Below are 20,287 nucleotides of genomic sequence, written 5' to 3' on the forward strand. Positions count from 1 at the left end.
GGAAAATCCAAATTTGTGGGTGGGAAACATGAGGGGAGAATAGGGCAGAAAAAGTGGGGTAAAAAATGGGAAAGATAAAGGAAAAAGGGTGGAAAATGTGAGGGGGGGAAATGTGAGGGGAGAAAATGGTGGGGAAATGTGAGGGGAGAAAATGGGGGGAAATGTGAGGGGAGAAAATGGAGGGAAACGTGAGGGGAGAAAATGGTGGAAAATGTGAGGGGGGGGAAATGTGAGGGGAGAAAATGGTGGGAAATGTGAGGGGGAAAAGAGCAGAAAAGGTGAGGTAAAAAATGGGAAAGATAAGGGAAAAAAGGGTGAGAAATGTGAGGGGAGAAAATGGTGGGAAATGTGAGGGGAGAAAATGGGAAATGTGAGGGGTGAAAATGGGAAATGTGAGGGGTGAAAATGGAGGGAAATGCGAGGGGAGAAAATGGTGGGAAATGTGAGGGGGAAAAGAGCGGAAAATATGAGGTAAAAAATGAGAAAGATAAGGGGAAAAAGGGTGAGAAATGTGAGGGGAGAAAATGGAGGGAAATGTGAGGGGAGAAAATGGTGGGAAATGTGAGGGGAGAAAATGTTGGGAAATGTGAGGGGAGAAAATGGGGGGAAATGTGAGGAGAAAAAAGGGTGGGAAATGTGAGGGGAGAAAATGGCGGAAAACGTGAGGAGAGAAAATGGAGGGAAACGTGAGGAGAGAAAATGGTGGAAAATGTGAGGGGAGAAAATGGGGGGAAAAGTGAGGAGAGAAAAGGGTGGAAAACGTGAGGGGAGAAAATGGTGAGAGATGTGAGGAGAGAAAATGGTGGGAAATGTGAGGGGAGAAAATGGTGGAAAATGCGAGGGGAGAAAATGGGGGAAAATGTGAGGAGAAAAAAGGGTGGAAAATGTGAGGGGAGAAAATGGTGGGATATGTGAGGGGAGAAAATGGTGGAAAATGTGAGGGGGCAAAATGATGGAAAATGTGAGGGGAGAAAATGGTGGAAAATGTGAGGGGAGAAAATGGTGGGAAATGCGAGGGGAGAAAATGGGGGGAAATGTGAGGGGAGAAAATGGTGGAAAATGTGAGGGGAGAAAATGGTGGGAAACGTGAGGGGAGAAAATGGTGGAAAATGTGAGGGGGAAAAGAGCAGAAAAGGTGAGGTAAAAAATGAGAAAGATAAGGGGAAAAAGGGTAAGAAATGTGAGGAGAGAAAATGGTGGGAAATGTGAGGGGGAAAAGAGCAGAAAATATGAGGTAAAAAATGAGAAAGATAAGGGGGAAAAGGGTGAGAAATGTGAGGGGAGAAAATGGAGGGAAATGTGAGGGGAGAAAATGTTGGGAAATGTGAGGGGAGAAAATGGGGGGAAATGTGAGGGGAGAAAATGTTGGGAAATGTGAGGGGAGAAAATGGTGGGAAATGTGAGGGGAGAAAATGGTGGGAAATGTGAGGGGAGAAAAGAGCAGGAAACATGAAGGAAAAAGGGCAGAAATCATAAGGTAAGAAAATGGGAAACATGAGGGGGAAAGGCCAGAAAACGTGAGGTAAAAAAAGAGAAATAAGAGGGTGAAAATGGTGGGAAGCATGAGGGGAGAAAATGCTGGGAATAATGAGGGGAAAAAAGGTGGGAAATGTGAGGTAAAAACAGGGAAATGACAGGCTGAAAATGGCAGGAAACATAAAGGGGAGGAAATGTTGGGAAACATGAGGGGAGAAAATGTTGGGAAATGTGAGGAGGAAAGAAGGTGGAGATTATGAGGTAAAAAATGGGAAACGTGAGGGGGAAAATGTCAGGAAACGTGAGGGGGGAGAAGGCCAGAAAATGTGAGGTAAAAATGGGAAATAAGAGAGTGAAAATGGTGGGAAGCATGAGGGGAGAAAATGTTGGGAATAGCGAGGGGGAAAAGGGCCAGAAAATGTGAGGTAAAAAACGGGAAATGTGAGTGGGAAATGTCAGGAAACGTGAGGGGGGAAAGGCCAGAAAACGTGAGGTAAAAATGGGAAATAAGAGAGTGAAAATGGCGGGAAGTATGAGGGGAGAAAATGCTGGGAAATGTGAGGGGGAAAGAAGGTGGAGATTATGAGGTAAAAAATGGGAAACGTGAGGGGGAAAATGTCAGGAAACGTGAGGGGGGAACAGGGCGGGAAACATGAGGGGGGAAAAGGCCAGAATTTTATTTTTTTTCTCTAAAATCTCGTGTTTCTCCCTAAACCCTCGGGCTTTCCCCAAAATCTTGTGTTTCTCCCTAAAACGTCGGGTTTCTCTCTAAAACCGCGAGATTTGCCCCCAAAACCTCGTGTTTTTCCTTAAAACCTCGGGTTTCTCCCAAAAACCTCGGGTTTCTCCCTAAAATATCAGGTTTTCTCCCGATATCCTCGGGTTTTTCCCTAAAACCTCCTTTTTTTTTTATTTTTTTCCCAGAATCTCTTCCCCCCCCCCCCCCGCAAAACCTCGGCTTTCTCCCTAAACCCTTTTTTTTTCCCTCAACAACCGCTCGATTTTTCTCTACAACCGCAAGTTTTTTCCCCAAATCCTTGGGCTTTTCCCGAAAATCACGAGGTTTCTCCCCAAATCCTCGGGTTTCTCCCCAAACCCCCTCGATTTTGGCCCAAAACCGCGAGTTTTTCCTCAAATCCGGTTTGATCACGGCCTGCACGGCACGGCAGCAGAGCCCGGATAGCTCAGTCGGTAGAGCATCAGACTTTTAATCTGAGGGTCCAGGGTTCAAGTCCCTGTTCGGGCGGATCTCCTTTTCCTCTCTTTTTCCACTTTTTTTCCCAATTTTTTCCCTTTTTTCCCACTTTTTTTTCCCCTTTTTTCCTCTTTTCCCAGCCCTCCCCGGGGGTTTCCCGCCCGCTCCCGCAGGGGCGGCCCCGCGGTCTCTTTTTCGTGGCGGAGGGAGCGGCGCGGACGGATCCGGGCGGTCCCATGGTGTAATGGTGAGCACTCTGGACTCTGAATCCAGCGATCCGAGTTCGAATCTCGGTGGGACCTGCGCGCCTCCTTTTGCTGGGCGGCACCGCCCACAACCCCCGCCCCGAGGAGTCCCGGGGGTGTCCCCGCTTTGGGGGTGTCCCCGCTTTGGGGGTGTCCCCGGGGTGTCCCCAAGGTGTGCCTGCTTCAGGGGTGTCCCTGGGGTGTTCCTGAGGTTTCACGGGTTGTTCCTGCTTTGGAATTGTCCCTCAGGTGTCCCTGGGGTGTCCCTGAGGTGTCCCTGCTTCAGGAGTGTCCCTGGGGTGTCCCCTGGGTGTCCCTAGGGTGTCACTGATGTGTCCCCTGGGATGTCCCTGCTTCGGGGGTGTCCCCAAGGTGTCCCTGAGGTGTCCAAGATGGACAGCTGGGCTGGCAGAGGCTGCACAGAGGGACAGCAGTGGTGGCACATGCTGGATGGCCGGACAGAGGCCGGACAGATGGACAGAGCCAGGACAGATGGACAGCCGGGCTGGCAGAGGCTGGACAACCAGACAGAGGCTGGACAGATGGACAGCCAGGATGGCAGAGGCCGGACAGCCAGACAGAGCCGGACAGATGGACAGCTGGGCTGGCAGAGGCCGGACAGCCAGACAGAGCCGGACAGATGGACAGCCAGACAGCTGGGCAGGCAGGGGCCGGACAGCCCGATAGAGGCCGGTCAGCTGGACAGAGGCTGGACAGATGGACAGAAGCTGCACAGATGGACAGAGCCAGGACAGATGGACAGAGGCCGGACAGATGGACAGCCGGACAGCTGGGAAGGCAGAGGCCAGACAGCCAGATAGAGGCCGGACAGCCGGACAGAGCCGGACAGATGGACAGCTGGGAAGGCAGAGGCCGGACAGCCAGATAGAGGCCGGACAGCCGGACAGAGCCGGACAGATGGACAGCCAGGGTGGCAGAGGCTGGATAGCCAGACAGAGGCTGGACAGATGGACAGCTGGGCAGGCAGAGGCCGGACAGATGGACAGCCGGACAGCTGGGCAGGCAGAGGATGAATGCCTGGACAACCAGACAGCCAGGGTGGCAGAGGCCGGACAGCCAGGGTGGCAGAGGCCAGACAGCTGGACAGAGGCTGGACAGATGGACAGCTGGACAGCCTAACAGCCAGCCAGCTGGACAGGCAGCCAGCCGGACAGACAGACAGACAGCCGGCCGGACAGCCAGCCAGCCGGCCGGGCAGGCAGAGCCAGCGGGCTGTGACAGCTGTGCCCACAGAGCCGCTCCCGGGGGCGGGGGAAGGCCAAAGGGGAGAAAACAACCGGAGAAGAGGAAGGAAAACAAACAGAGAGCGCGAACCCAAGAGCGGCGACCTCCGGCCCCGGCCCCGCCGCCGCCACGGCCCAAAGGTCACCCGGCGCACCTTGGCCACCGTCCCCACCGCCGCGGTGGCCATGGCGGTGCTGCCGGCCCTGCTGGCCCTGCTGGCCGTGCTGCTGGCCCTGGCCCCTCTGGCCGCTGCCCGCCTGGCGCCCTTCCTGTGGCAGGACCTGGCCTTCTTCGGCACCATGGCGCGGTCTATCGCTGCGCTGCCGCCGGCGCCTGGCCCGCCAAGCCGGCCACCACGCTGCTGGACGTGTTCCGGCAGCACGTCCGGCTGCGCCCGCGCCATCCCCTGCTGCTCTTCCAGGAGCAGGTGCTGACCTTCGAGGACGCCGAGCGCCTCAGCAACCGCGCGGCCTGGGGCGCTGCGGCGGCGCGCGGGGCTGCGCGGCGGGGGCCAGACCGTGGCCGTGTTCCTGCCCAACGAGCCGGCCTACCTGTGGACCTGGCTGGCCTTGGCCAAGCTGGGCTGCGCCATGGCTTGCCTCAACTGCAACGTGCGGGGACGGGCGCTGCGGCACGCGCTGGAGGCGGCCGAGGCCACCGTGATGCTGGCCAGCCCTGGTGAGAGGGGACAGCACTGGGTTTGGGGACAATGGGGGGTTTGGGGGGTTTGGGGCCACCGAGGCCACCGTGATGCTGGCCAGCCCTGGTGAGAGGGGACAGCACCGGGTTTGGGGACAATGGGGGGTTTGGGGGGTTTGGGGCCACCGAGGCCACCGTGATGCTGGCCAGCCCTGGTGAGAGGGGACAATGGGGGTATGGGGCCACCAGGGTCACCGTGGTGCTGGCCAGCCCTGGTGAGAGGGGACAATGGGGGTATGGGGCCACCAGGGTCACCGTGGTGCTGGCCAGCCCTGGTGAGAGGGGACAATGGGGGTATGGGGCCACCAGGGTCACCGTGATGCTGGCCAGCCCTGGTGAGAGGGGACATCACCGGGTTTGGGGGGGTTTGGGGCCACCGTGGTGCTGGCCAGTCCTGGTGAGAGGGGACAGTGGGGTGTTTGAGGGGGTTTGGGGGCATGAGGGGGTTGTGGCCTCCAAAGCCACCCTGGTCTGTGCCAGCCCCAGTGAGTGGACCGTGGGGTGGGGGAGATTGCACGAGTGTCACTGTCCCTGGGTGTGTCACTGTCCCTGGGTGTGTCCCTGTCCCTGTCCCTGAGTGTGTCACTGACCCTGGGTGTGTCACTGTCCCCGTGTGTGTCCCTGTCACTGTCCCCTGGGTGTGTCCCCTGTCCCTGGGTGTGTCACTGTCACTGTCCCTGAGTGTGTCACTGACCCTGGATGTGTCCCTGTCCCTGTCCCCGTGCGTGTCACTGTCCCTGGGTGTGTCACTGTCACTGTCCCTGGGTGTCCCTGTCATTGTCCCTTGGGTGTGTCACAGCCTGGACATGGCTGTCCCTGTGTGTCCCTCTCACTGTCCCTGGGTCTGCCATTGTCCCCTGTGTGTCCCTCTCACTGTCCCTGTGTGTCCCTGTCACTGTCCCTGGGTCTGTCACTTCCTCTTTGTGGGTCCCTTCCTCTATGTCACAGCCTGGACATGGCTGTCCCCTGTGTGTGTCACTGTCCCTGTGTGTCCCTGTGTGTCCCTGTGTGTCTGTCACTGTCCCCGTGTGTCACTGTCCCTGTGTATATTTTTGGGGTTTGGGGGGGTTTTGGGGTGTCTGTGGGATCAGGGGCCCTTTTTGGGGTGCTCAGGGTGCCCACAGTTCCCACTGGGTGCCGGGGCCCTTGGGTGCCCCTTCCTGGGTTTTTGGGGTGCCCTCAGCCCCAGGGCTCACATTTGGGGTGGGTCTGGGTCTGGTGCCCACCTGCCCAGGTGCCCATTGGGGATTCCAGCTGTGCCCACCTGCCCAGGTGCCCCTTTGGGGATATTTGAGGTGCCCACCTGGGACTCTTGGACCCCCATCCTTGATTCCAGCTGTGCCCACCCACCCATTGGGCATTCCAGCTGTGCCCACCTGCCCAGGTGCCCATTGGGGTTTCCAGCTGTGCCCACCTGCCCAGGTGCCCCTTTGGCGTTTCCAGCTGTGCCCACCTGCCCAGGTGCCCCTGTGGCATTCCAGCTGTGCCCACCTGCCCAGGTGCCCCTGTGGCACTCCAGCTGTGCCCAGGTGCCCATTGGTGTTTCCAGCTGTGCCCACCTGCCCAGGTGCCCCTGTGGCACTCCAGCTGTGCCCAGGTGGGCTCACCGCGTGTCCGTGTGTCCCGCAGAGCTCCGCGAGGCCGTGGAGGAGGTGCTGCCCGAGCTGCGCCGCGCCGGCATCGCCGTCTTCTACCTGAGCGCGGCCTCGCCCACGGCAGGTGTGGAGGCGCTGCTGCCCCACATCGAGGCCTCACCTGAGGAGCCCCCGCCCGCCGGGCACCGCGCCGGGGTCAGCGCCGACTCCAAGGCCATGTACATCTACACCTCGGGCACCACAGGTGAGTGCAGGGGGGCTGGGTGGGCGTGGGCAGCTTGAGGGGCTTCCTGGACCATGGCGGGTCCACCTGGGCCAGGTGTGTCCACACATGGGCAGCTTGGAGGGTCTTGGGGGGCTTCTTCCAGCCCTGACCATCTCAGGTCCACCTTGGCCAGGTGTGTCCTCACATGGGCAGCTTGGAGGGGCTTAGGGGCCTTCCTAGACCATGGTGGGTCAACCTGGGCCAGGTGTGTCCTGGCTCTCCACACATGGGCAGCTTGGAGGGGCTTGGGGGGCTTGCTGGATCATGGTGGGCTCACCTGGGCCAGGTGTGTCCTGGCTGTGTCCTTGTGGGTGGTTCAGCATTAATGGAAGGGGTCTTGGGGGGCTTCCTCCAGCCCTGACCATGGTGGATCCACCTGGGCCAGGTGTGTCACACATGGGCACCTTGGGGGGCTTTGGGGACTTCCTGGAACATCATGGGTCCACCTGGGCCGGGTGTGTCCCGGCTCTGTCCTCACATGGGCAGCTTGGAGGGATTTGGGGGCTTCCTCCAGCCCTGACCATCTCAGGTCCACCTTGGCCAGGTGTGTCCACACATGGGCAGCTTGGAGGGGCTTGGGGGGCTTCCTGGACCATGGTGGTTCCACCTGGGCCAGGTGTGTCCTGGCAATGTCCGTGTGGGTGGGTCAACATTGATGGAAGGAGTCTTGGGGGGCTTCTTCCAGCCCTGACCATCTCAGGTCCACCTGGGCCAGGTGTGTCCACACATGGGCAGCTTGGAGGGGCTTGGGGGCCTTCCTAGACCATGGTGGGCTCACCTGGGCCAGGTGTGTCTTGGCTGTGTCCGTGTGGGTGGTTCAGCATTAATGGAAGGAGTCTTGGGGGCTTCCTCCAACCCTGACCATGGTGGGTCCACCTGGACCAGGTGTGTCCTGGCTGGGTCCACCTGGACAGGTCAGCATTGGCAGCATGGAGGGGCTTGGGGGGCTTGCTGGACCATGGTGGGCTCACCTGGGCCAGGTGTGTCCTGGCAATGTCCGTGTGGGTGGGTCAACATTGATGGAAGGGGTCTTGGGGGGCTTCCTCCAGCCCTGACCATCTCAGGTCCACCTTGGCCAGGTGTGTCCACACATGGGCACCTTGGGGGGCTTTGAGGACTTCTTGGACCATCATGGGTTCACCTGGGCCAGGTGTGTCCTGGCTCTGTCCACACGTAGGCAGCTTGGAGGGACTTGGGGACTTCCTGGACCATCATGGGTTCACCTGGGCCAGGTGTGTCCTGGCTGTGTCCACGTGGGCAGCTTGGAGGGATTTCGGGGCTTCCTCCAGCCCTGACCATCTCAGGTCCACCTTGGCCAGGTGTGTCCACACATGGGCAGCTTGGAGGGGCTTGGGGGGCTTCCTGGACCATGGTGGGTCCACCTGGGCCAGGTGTGTCCTGGCAATGTCCGTGTGGGTGGGTCAACATTGATGGAAGGGGTCTTGGGGGTCTTTCTGCCACACTGACCATGGTGGGTCCACCTGGGCCAGGTGTGTCCTGTCTCCATGGGCATCACTCCCTGGATGAACCCGGGTGAGGTTCCTCAGGGTTCCTCCAATGAGGGCCAAAGACCCCCAGTGCCCACCTTAGGTCCTCCAGGAACCCCCAGGAACCCCCAGGAGCCCTCAGGAGCCCGTGTGGTCCCACCCAGCCCCTTGTCCCCACAGGTCTGCCCAAGGCCGCGGTGATCACGGAGCTGAAGATGATGATGGTGGCCAGCCTGGCCCGGATCTGCGGGCTGCGGCCCGACGACGTCGTCTACACCACGCTGCCCCTCTACCACTCAGCCGGGCTCCTGGTGGGACTGGGAGGGTGCCTGGAAGTGGGTACGGACACGGAGGGACAGACGGACAGGATGGATGGATGGATGATGGATGGATGGATGGATGGATGGATGGATCATGGATGGATGATGGATGGATGGATGGATGATGGATGGATGATGGATGGATGGATGGATGATGGATGATGGATGGATGGATGGATGGATGGATGATGGATGGATGGATGGATGGATGATGGATGGATGGATGATGGATGGATGGATGGATGATGGATGGATGGATGGATGGATGATGGATGGATGATGGATGATGGATGGATGGATGGATGGATGGATGATGGATGGATGGATGGATGGATGATGGATGGATGATGGATGGATGATGGATGGATGATGGATGGATGGATGGATGGATGGATGATGGATGGATGGATGGATGGATGGATGATGGATGGATGGATGGATGGATGGATGGATGGATGGATGATGGATCATGGATGATGGATCATGGATGGATGGATGGATGATGGATCATGGATGATGGATCATGGATGATGGATCATGGATGGATGGATGGATGATGGATCATGGATGATGGATCATGGATGATGGATCATGGATGGATAATGGATCATGGATGATGGATCATGGATGGATGGATCATGGATGGATGATGGATGGATGGATGGATGATGGATGGATGGATGGATGATGGATGGATGATGGATGGATGGATGGATGGATGGATGATGGATGGATGGATGATGGATGATGGATGGATGGATGATGGATGACAGATGACGGATCATGGATGGAATGATGGATGGATGATGGATCATGGATGATGGATCATGGATGATGGATGATGGATCATGGATGGATGATGGATGGATGATGGATGATGGATCATGGATGGATGATGGATGGATCATGGATCATGGATGATGGATGATGGATGATGGATGGATGATGGATGATGGATGGATGATGGATGGATGATGGATGGATGATGGATGATGGATGGATGGATGGATGGATGGATGGATGGATGGATGATGGATGATACATGGATCATGGATGATGGATGGATGATGGATCATGGATGGATGGATGATGGATCATGGATGGATGGATCATGGATGATGGATCATGGATCATGGATGGATGGATCATGGATGATGGATCATGGATCATGGATGGATGGATCATGGATGGATGGAGGCCAGGCGTAAAGAGAGGAGGGGCCTGGTCACCGTGCCCCTGCCGTGTCCCCAGGTGCCACCTGCGTCCTGCGCTCCAAGTTCTCGGCCTCCCAGTTCTGGCCCGACTGCCGCCGCTACAACGTCTCCGTCATCCAATACGTGGGCGAGCTCATGCGCTACCTGTGCAACACGCCCCAGGTGAGTCCCCACCCGCCCCAAACCCCCCCCTGAGGTGTCCCCACCTCTCCGGTCACCGCCCAAGGTGGCCCCGTCCCCGTGTCCCCTCCCCAGCGCGCCGATGACCGCGAGCACGGCGTGCGCATGGCCCTGGGCAACGGCATGAGGGCCGAGGTGTGGACGGAGTTCCTGCGGCGCTTCGGGCCCGTGGCCGTCTGGGAGTTCTACGGGGCCACCGAGGGCAACGCCGGCTTCATCAACTACACCGGCAAGGTCGGCGCCGTGGGCAGGGCCAACAGGTTCATCAAGGTGAGCACGTCCTCCTCGGGGTGACACCAACGTGGCGCCTCAAGTTGGGTTTCATCCAAGGAAAGGCTTGGTTGAGTCTTGGATGAATCTTGGTTGAGTCTTGGTTGAATCTTGGTTGAATCTTGGTTGAGTCTTGGATGGAGCTCTTGGTTGAGCCTTGGATGGAGCTCTTGGTGGTGGAGCGAACATTTGGATGAATCTTGGTTGAATCTTGGTTGAGTCTTGGATGAATCTTGGTTGAGTCTAGGATAAAGCTCTTGGTTGAGTCTTGGATGGAGCTCTTGGTTGAGCCTTGGTTGAATCTTGGCTGAGTCTTGGATGGAGCTCTTGGTTGAGCCTTGGATGGAGCTCTTGGTGGTGGAGCGAACATTTGGGTGAATCTTGGTTGAATCTTGGTTGAGTCTTGGATGAATCTTGGTTGAGTCTTGGTTGAGTCTTGGTTGAGTCTTGGATGAAGCTCTTGGTGGTGGAGCAAACATTTGGATGAATCTTTGTTGAATCTTGGTTGAGTCTTGGATGAACCTTGGTTGAGTCTAGGATAAAGCTCTTGGTTGAGTCTTGGTTGAGTCTTGGTTGAGTCTTGGATGAAGCTCTTGGTGGTGGAGCAAACATTTGGGTGAATCTTGGTTGAGTCTTGGTTAAACCTTGGTTAAGTCTTGGTTAAACCTTGGTTAAACCTTGGTTGAGTCTTGTATGGAGCTCTTGGTTGAGTCTTGGTTGGGTCTTGGTTGGGTCTTGTATGGAGCTCTTGGTTGGGTCTTGGTTGGGTCTTGAATGGAGCTCTTGGTGGTGGAGCAAACATTTGGATGAATCTTGGATGAATCTTTGTTGAGTCTTGGATGGAGCTCTTGGTGGTGGAGCGAACATTTGGGTGAATCTTGGATGAATCTTGGTTGGGTCTTGGTTGGGTCTTGGTTGGGTCTTGGATGAAACTCTTGGTTTGAGTCTTGGTTGAACCTTGGTTGAGTCTTGGATGGAGCTCTTGGTTGGGTCTTGGTTGAGTCTTGGTTGAGTCTTGGATGAGTCTTGGATGGAGCTCTTGGTGATGGAGCAAACATTTGGGTGAATCTTGGATGAATCTTGGTTGAATCTTGGTGGAGTCTTGGATGGAGCTCTTGGTGGTGGAGCGAACATTTGGATGAATCTTGGATGAATCTTGGATGAATCTTGGTTGAACCTTGGTTGAATCTTGGTTGAGTCTTGGTTGAACCTTGGATGAATCTTGGTTGAACCTTGGTTGAACCTTGGTTGAAGCTCTTTGGTGGAGCAAACATTGGCATCTCCAGAGATGTCTCCAGCACCATCCATCACCTTGGGCTGCCACAACACCAGAGTCCCCAAAACGCCCTTTTCCCACCCAAAATGAGTCCCCTCCGAGTTGGCCAACGCTGACCCAACATTGTTGGTGTCCAGATGGGTTTTGGGGTGTCCATGGGGACATCTCTGGTCACCTCTGTGGCTCTTTTGGTGCCACATCTCAGCCTTCACCTTCCCGTGGAGCAAAAGCTCAAAAATCAGATTTTGGAGCAAAAACTGGGAAAGAGCAAAAACTACAAAAATCAGATTTTGGAGCAAAAGCTGGAATGGAGGAAAAGCTTAAAAAATCAGATTTTTTAGCAAAAGCTGGGAAAGAGTAAAAGCTCAAAAATCAGATTTTGGAGCAAAAGCTGGGACAGAACAAAAACTACAAAAAACAGATTTTGGAGCAAAATCTGGGATGGAACAAAAGCTCAAAAATCAGATTTTTGAGGGAAAAGTGGGAGAGAGCAGAAGCTCAAAAATCAGATATTGGAGCAAAAGCAGGGACAGAACAAAAGCTCAAAAATCAGATTTTGGAGCAAAAATTGGGACGGAACAAAAGCTCAAAAATCAGATTTTGGAGCAAAAACTGGGATGGAACAAAAGCTGCAAAAATCAGATTTTGGAGCAAAAGCTGGGATGGAACAAAAGCTGCAAAAATCAGATTTTTGAGGAAAAAGTGGGAGAGAGCGGAAGCTCAAAAATCAGATTTTGGAGCAAAAGCTGGGAAAGAGTAAAAGCTCAAAAATCAGATTTTGGAGCAAAAGCTGGGATGGAACAAAAGCTGCAAAAATCAGATTTTTGAGGGAAAAGTGGGAGAGAGCAGAAGCTCAAAAATCAGATTTTTGAGGAAAAAGTGGGAGAGAGCGGAAGCTCAAAAATCAGATTTTGGAGCAAAAACTGGGAAAGAGCAAAAGCTCAAAAATCAGATTTTGGAGCAAAAGCTGGGAAAGAGCAAAAACTGCAAAAATCAGATTTTTGAGCAAAAGCTGGGACGGAACAAAAGCTCAAAAATCAGATTTTTGAGGAAAAAGTGGGAGAGAGCAGAAGCTCAAAAATCAGATTTTGGAGCAAAAACTGGGAAAGAGCAAAAACTGGGACGGAACAAAAGCTCAAAAATCAGATTTTGGAGCAAAAGCTGGGAAAGAGTAAAAGCTCAAAAATCAGATTTTGGAGCAAAAGCTGGGACAGAACAAAAGCTGCAAAAATCAGATTTTTGAGGAAAAAGTGGGAGAGAGCGGAAGCTCAAAAATCAGATTTTGGAGGAAAAGCTGGGAAAGAGTAAAAGCTCAAAAATCAGATTTTGGAGCAAAAGATGGGAAAGAGCAAAAACTACAAAAATCAGATTTTGGAGCAAAAGCTGGGATGGAACAAAAGCTCAAAAATCAGATTTTTGAGGGAAAAGTGGGAGAGAGCAGAAGCTCAAAAATCAGATTTTGGAGCAAAATCTGGGAAAGAGCAAAAACTGCAAAAATCAGATTTTGGAGCAAAAACTGGGAAAGAGCAAAACCTGCAAAAATCAGATTTTGGAGCAAAATCTGGGATGGAACAAAAGCTCAAAAATCAGATTTTTGAGGAAAAAGTGGGATGGAACAAAAGCTCAAAAATCAGATTTTGGAGCAAAAGCTGGGATGGAACAAAAGCTGCAAAAATCAGATTTTTGAGGAAAAAGTGGGAGAGAGCGGAAGCTCAAAAATCAGATTTTGGAGCAAAAGCTGGGAAAGAGTAAAAGCTCAAAAATCAGATTTTGGAGCAAAAGCTGGGATGGAACAAAAGCTGCAAAAATCAGATTTTTGAGGGAAAAGTGGGAGAGAGCAGAAGCTCAAAAATCAGATTTTTGAGGAAAAAGTGGGAGAGAGCGGAAGCTCAAAAATCAGATTTTGGAGCAAAAACTGGGAAAGAGCAAAAGCTCAAAAATCAGATTTTGGAGCAAAAGCTGGGAAAGAGCAAAAACTGCAAAAATCAGATTTTTGAGCAAAAGCTGGGACGGAACAAAAGCTCAAAAATCAGATTTTTGAGGAAAAAGTGGGAGAGAGCAGAAGCTCAAAAATCAGATTTTGGAGCAAAAACTGGGAAAGAGCAAAAACTGGGACGGAACAAAAGCTCAAAAATCAGATTTTGGAGCAAAAGCTGGGAAAGAGTAAAAGCTCAAAAATCAGATTTTGGAGCAAAAGCTGGGACAGAACAAAAGCTGCAAAAATCAGATTTTTGAGGAAAAAGTGGGAGAGAGCGGAAGCTCAAAAATCAGATTTTGGAGGAAAAGCTGGGAAAGAGTAAAAGCTCAAAAATCAGATTTTGGAGCAAAAGATGGGAAAGAGCAAAAACTACAAAAATCAGATTTTGGAGCAAAAGCTGGGATGGAACAAAAGCTCAAAAATCAGATTTTTGAGGGAAAAGTGGGAGAGAGCAGAAGCTCAAAAATCAGATTTTGGAGCAAAATCTGGGAAAGAGCAAAAACTGCAAAAATCAGATTTTGGAGCAAAAACTGGGAAAGAGCAAAACCTGCAAAAATCAGATTTTGGAGCAAAAGCTGGGATGGAACAAAAGCTCAAAAATCAGATTTTTGAGGAAAAAGTGGGATGGAACAAAAGCTCAAAAATCAGATTTTGGAGCAAAAGCTGGGATGGAACAAAAGCTCAAAAATCAGATTTTTGAGGAAAAATTGGGAGAGAGCGGAAGCTCAAAAATCAGATTTTGGAGCAAAAGCTGGAATGGAGGAAAAGCTTAAAAAATCCGATTTTTCCCCCTTTTTTCCCATTGTGTTGTCCCCACATCTCCTGGATTTGGAAGATGCCACCAATGAGTTCGTTCACCATTTGATTGGATCAGATCAAATATTTAAATAACTAATTTAAATAACTTATTTAAATAACTTATTTAAATAATTTTAAATCAGATTTAATTTTAGCCATTTAATCTAAAAAAAAAAAAAAAAAATTAAATTAAAGACAATTAAAACCAGTTTTTAATGCCCAGAATGTCGGGATTGGGGGGGTTGTTCCCATGGGTTGGAACCGACCAATCACATCAGAGCACACCCGGAAATGGGAGGGAAATTCTGGAACTTTCCACGGGAAGGAAATTCTGGAAATTTCCATGGGAAGGAAATTTCCACAGGAAGGGAATTCTGGAAATTTCCACTGAAATGAACTCTGGAAATTTCCATGGGAAGGAAATTTTGGATATTTCCACTGGAAGGAAATTCCAGAACTTTCCATGGAGGGAGATTCTGGAAATTTCCACTGGAAGGAAAATTCCAACGGGGAAAGAAATTCTGGAAATTTCCACGGAGAGGGAAATTCCAATGGGGAAAGAAATTCTGGAAAGAAATTCTGGAAAGAAATTCTGGAAATTTCCACTGAAATGAAATTCTGGAAATTTCCACGGGAAGGAAAATTCCAATGGGGAAAGAAATTCCGGAAATTTCCGCGAGAGGGAAATTCTGGAAATTTCCACAGGAAGGAAAATTCCACGGGGAGGGAAATTCTGGAAATTTCCATGGGAAGGAAAATTCCAACAGGGAAAGAAATTCTGGAAATTTCCACGAGAGGGAAATTCTGGAAATTTCCGCGGGGAGGGAAATTCCGGAACTTTCCATGGGGAGGGGAAATCCTCCTTCCTGTTTCCACCCTGGGCCCCTCCCTCTCTCCCCTGCAGCTCTTCGCTCCCTTCGAGCTCATCAGGTACAACGTGGAGCTGGAGGAGCCCGTGCGCGACCACCGGGGCCTCTGCGTCCCCACCAAACCCGGTAAGGGTGGGCGGAGCCTCCTCATCCTCCTCCTCCTCCTCGTCCTCATCCTAAGGGCGGGCGGAGCCTCCTCCTCCTCATCCTCATCCTCCTCCTCCTCGTCCTCCTCCTCCTCGTCCTCCTCCTCCTCCTCGTCCTCATCCTAAGGGCGGGTGGAGCCTCCTCCTCGTCCTCCTCGTCCTCCTCATCCTCCTTGTCCTTGTCCTCCTCCTCCTCGTCCTCCTCCTCGTCGTCCTCCTCCTCCTCCTCCTCCTCATCCTCCTCGTCCTCCTCCTAAGGGCGGGCGGAGCCTCCTCCTCCTTGTCCTCCTTGTCCTCCTCCTCTTCCTCCTCCTCTTCCTCCTCTTCAGGGCGGGTGGAGCCTCCTCCTCCTCGTCCTCCTCGTCCTCCTCGTCCTCCTCCTCCTCCTCCTAAGGGCGGGTGGAGCCTCCTCCTCCTCCTCCTCATCCTCCTCCTCCTCCTCCTCATCCTCCTCCTCCTCGTCCTCCTCCTCCTCATCCTCCTCCTCCTCCTCCTCATCATCCTCCTCCTCCTCCTCCTCATCCTTCTCCTCGTCGTCCTCCTCCTCGTCCTCCTCATCCTCGTCCTCATCCTCCTCCTCCTCCTCCTCCTCCTAAGGGCGGGCAGAGCCGCGCCCAAACCACCCCTGCCCCGCCACAGAACCCACCAGGAACCCCCCAGAGAAACCAAAGGAGGGGTTGGGCACCTCCAACCTTCCTCCTCCTCCTCCTCCTCCTCCTCCTCCTCCTCCTCCTCCTCCTCCTCGGCCAAGGTGAGACGGGGCTGCTGGTGGTGAAGATCACCAAGACCGCGCTGTTCCACGGCTACGCCGGCGACGAGCAGAAGACCCAGAAGAAGATCCTGAGGGACGTCCTGGCCAAGGGCGACGCCTTCTTCAACAGCGGCGACCTCCTCGTGATGGACGCCGAGGGGTTCGTCTACTTCCAGGACCGCGTCGGAGACACCTTCCGGTAATTCCAGATCCTTCCGTCGGGGCGGGGCGGTGTCCCAGGGGATGAGGGGAGGGATGGGAACCTTGGCTCCATGTTCCAGATGGGTGATTTATTATTTTATGATAGATGTTAGATTAATAGATAACGAGGTTTTATGATGTATATGAAAAGAAAATGAATATATTATGAGATCTATCATATTAAAAGAAAATGAAATAGAAAATGAATATATTATGAGATATATTAAAAGAAAATGAAATAGAAAATGAATATATTATGAGATCTATCATATTAAAAGAAAATGAAATAGAAAAGGAATATATTATGATATCTATCATATTAAAAGAAAATGAAATAGAAAAGGAATATATTATGATATCTATCATATTAAAAGAAAATTAAATAGAAAATGAATATATTATGAGATATATTAAAAGAAAATGAAATAGAAAATGAATATGAGATATATTAAAAGAAAATGAAATAGAAAACGAATATATTATGATATCTATAATATTAAAAGAAAATGAAATAGAAAAGGAATATATTATGAGATATATTAAAAGAAAATGAAATAGAAAAGGAATATATTATGATATCTATTATATTAAAAGAAAATGAAATAGAAAAGGAATATATTATGAGATCTATTATATTAAAAGAAAATGAAATAGAAAAGGAATATATTATGATATCTATTATATTAAAAGAAAATTAAATATTAAAATTATACTAAAAGAATAGAAGGGAAGGGAAGGGAAGGGAAGGGAAGGGAAGGGAAGGGAAGGGAAGGGAAGGGAAGGGAAGGGAAGGGAAGGGAAGGGAAGGGAAGGGAAGGGAAGGGAAGGGAAGGGAAGGGAAGGGAAGGGAAGGGAAGGGAAGGAAAGGAAGGAAAGGAAAGGAAAGGAAAGGAAAGGAAAGGAAAGGAAAGGAAAGGAAAGGAAAGGAAAGGAAAGGAAAGGAAAGGAAAGGAAAGGAAAGGAAAGGAAAGGAAAGGAAAGGAAAGGAAAGGAAAGGAAAGGAAAGGAAAGGAAAGGAAAGGAAAGGAAAGGAAAGGAAAGGAAAGGTAATAAAATCTTGTGGCTGCTCACGGCCTCGACACAGGTGGGGCTGTCATTGGTCATCGAGTCAAAAACAATTTCACAGCTGGGTAAATGATTCCAAAGCAGCAGAACATGGAGAAGCTGAAGCTTCTCAGCTTCTCAGGAGAAAAGATCCCAGCAAAAGGATTTTTCACAAAAATAACGCCCGTGACACCCCTGACGGCCCCGTCCCTTCTCCTCCCCAGGTGGAAGGGGGAGAACGTGGCCACCACGGAGGTGGAGGCCACGCTGGGCTCGGTGAGCTTCATCCAGGAGGTCAACGTCTACGGCGTGGCCGTGCCGGGTGAGTCCCGCCAACATGAGGACCTGGGTGGGGTTTGGGGTTTGGGGTGGGCGAGGTGTCCCCAGGTGGTCTCAGCCACCACCAAGAAGGTTCAAAAATGGTCTCAGCCACCACCAAGAAGGTTCAAAAATGACTTTTCGACACCCAGAGTTGCTTTGAGCACAAACATCCCCCAAAATGGTGAAAATGGGACTTGGCTGCCCCGAGGGAGGGTCAGGCGATGGGGCTGGGCCCATGTGGCCGCAAAGGAGGCGAAAATTGGGAACTTTCACCCCAAAATGAGCGCCTGGCATGGGAGGTGCCTCCACCACCGTCCCAAAAGCGGGACAAACCCACCCAAAACGCGTTTGGCCACCCCAGTATCCCGGGGGGGCCCCAAGGAGATGAGGTGGCCGCAGGTGACCGCAGGTGACGTTGGCAGGGTGCGAGGGCCGCTGTGGCATGGCCGCCGTGCGCCTCAAGGACGGGGCCGCCTTCGACGGTGACCGACTGTTCGCCTTCACGCAGGAGGCGCTGCCCGCCTACGCCGCCCCCCGCTTCATCCGCATCCAGGTCAGCAGGACACGCCCACCCGGGGGCGGCTCCCGGGGGTGGGGTCGGACTGGGGAAGGGGGAGGGGCCAGCGCTGGAACGGCCAATCGCGGCCTGGTGGAGTCACGGGAGGGTTTGGGTTGGAGGGGTCTTCAGAACTCACCCGGTTCTGGTCATGACCAGGTTTGGAATCATGGAAGGGTTTGGGTCGGAGGGGACTTTAGAACTCATGGAATGGTGGAACTCATGGAATCATGGAAGGGTTTGGGTTGGAGGGGACTTCAGAGCTCATCAGGTTTTGGTCATGACCAGGTTTGGAATCATGGAAGGGTTGGGGTTGGAAGAGGTGTTAGAACTTTAGAGCTCATCCAGTTCCATCACGGCCTGGTGGAGTCACGGGAGGGTTTGGGTCGGAGGGGACTTTGGAACTCATGGAGTGGTGGAACTCGTGGAATCATGGAATGGTTTGGGTTGGAGGGGACTTAAGAGTTCATCCAGTTCCATCATGGCCTGGTGGAGTCACGGGAGGGTTTGGGTTGGAGAAGACTTTAGAGTTCATCCAGTTCCATCATGGCCTGGTGGAGTCATGGAATGGTTTGGGTTGGAAGGGACTTTAGAACTCATGGAATCATGGAAGGGTTTGGGTTGGAGACGACTTCAGAGCTCATCAGGTTCTGGTCATGGCCAGGTGGAATCATGGAAGGGTTTGGGTTGGAGAAGACTTTAGAGTTTATCCAGTTCCATCGTGGCCTGGTGGAGTCATGGAATGGTTTGGGTTGGAAGGGACTTTAGAACTCATGGAATCATGGAATGGTTTGGGTTGGAGGGGAGTTTAGAGCTCATCCAGTTCCATCATGGCCTGGTGGAATCATGGAAGGGTTTGGGTTGGAAGGGACTTTAGAACTCATGGAATGGTGGAACTCATGGAATCATGGAAGGGTTTGGGTTGGAGAAGACTTCAGAGCTCATTCCAGTTCTGGTCATGGCAGGATGGAGTCATGGAATGGTTTGGATTGGAGAAGACTTTAGAGTTTATCCAGTTCCAGGAGGGTTGGGGTTGGAGGGGTCTTCAGAACTCACCCGGTTCTGGTCATGGCCAGGTTTGGAATCATGGAAGGGTTGGGGTTGGAAGGGATTTTGGAACTCATGGAATGGTGGAACTCATGGAGTCATGGAATGGTTTGGGTTGGAGCGGACTTCAGAGCTCATCAGGTTCTGGTCATGGCCAGGTGGAGTCATGGAAGGGTTTGGGTTGGAGAAGACTTCAGAGCTTCTCCAGTTCCATCATGGCCAGGTGGAATCACGGGAGGGTTTGGGTTGGAGGCAACTTTGGAACTCATGGAATGGTGGAACTCATGGAATCATGGAATGGTTTGGGTTGGAGGGGACTTCAGAGCTCATCCAGTGAACCACCTGGCGCCAACAGTGGTCACCTGGTCCCAACGGTGGCCACCTGGATCCAACGGTGGTCACCTGGCGCCAACGGTGACCACCTGGTGCCACCAGCGTGTCCCTGTCGCTGTCCCCAGGAGGCCCTGGAGGTCACGGGCACCTTCAAGCAGTGCAAGAACCGCCTGGTGCAGGAGGGCTTTGACCCCGGCCTGGTCGGGGACCGGCTGTTCCTGCGCGACGCCGCGCGCCGCTCCTACGTCCCGCTGAACGCCGCCGCCTTCCGCGACATCCAGGAGGGGAGGCTGCTGCTGTAGGGCCCGGTAATTAGCGACGGCTAATTAGGGGTTCATTAAGCACTTCGGGGAGGGCTGGAGAACCTCGGAGTCGGTGGAAATTAAACCCTGAATCGCCCGTTTTCGGCTGCCAAAAAGGATTTTTGGGGATTTGGGTCTTTTTGGGGATTGTAGCGGCTCCATGGTGGTTCCAGGGCGCTGATGACCCCACGGTAATCAGCAAAGGTTAATTAGGGGTTAATTAAAGCCCTTCTGGGAGGTCTGGAGCACTGTGGAGTTGGTGGAACCGAAACCCTGAATTCCCATTTTTGAGTCTCTTTGGGGTTGCAGAGGCTCCTCGGGGGGGGCTCCGCGGTGGCCCCAGGGCACTGATGGTCCCGGGGTAATTAGCAAAGACTAATTAGGGATTAATTAGGGACTTTGGGGAGGTCTGGAGCACCTTGAGAGTTGATAGAAATTAAACCCTTCATTCCCATTTTTGAATTTTCTTTGGGG

At 52.6% G+C, this 20,287-nt stretch overlaps 1 protein-coding gene and 2 non-coding genes across 3 annotated transcripts; all 3 read left to right on the forward strand.

The window, feature by feature from the left end:
- The first annotated feature begins 2,649 nt into the window (after positions 1-2,649).
- Positions 2,650-2,722, forward strand: TRNAK-UUU (transfer RNA lysine (anticodon UUU)). Its single transcript has one exon. It is a non-coding gene; the product is annotated as a tRNA-Lys (tRNA).
- Positions 2,723-2,901: 179 nt separating this feature from the next.
- TRNAQ-CUG (transfer RNA glutamine (anticodon CUG)) lies at positions 2,902-2,973 on the forward strand. The gene has a single exon. It is a non-coding gene; the product is annotated as a tRNA-Gln (tRNA).
- A 1,266-nt stretch (positions 2,974-4,239) lies between these two features.
- Positions 4,240-19,910, forward strand: SLC27A5 (solute carrier family 27 member 5). The gene is given in 13 exon segments (XM_071418371.1): positions 4,240-4,472; positions 4,474-4,503; positions 4,505-4,636; positions 4,638-4,839; positions 6,490-6,699; positions 8,388-8,546; positions 9,779-9,903; positions 9,997-10,191; positions 15,148-15,238; positions 16,010-16,208; positions 17,479-17,576; positions 17,998-18,128; positions 19,637-19,910. Coding segments are annotated over 13 exon segments (1,875 nt in total). The 5' UTR covers positions 4,240-4,346; the 3' UTR covers positions 19,814-19,910.
- Positions 19,911-20,287: the final 377 nt, after the last annotated feature.

This window comes from Agelaius tricolor, unplaced genomic scaffold (genome assembly GCF_023055355.1).
Source record: "Agelaius tricolor isolate 1412-34295 unplaced genomic scaffold, bAgeTri1.0.p SCAF_85, whole genome shotgun sequence".
Classification (NCBI taxonomy): Eukaryota; Metazoa; Chordata; class Aves; order Passeriformes; family Icteridae; genus Agelaius; species Agelaius tricolor.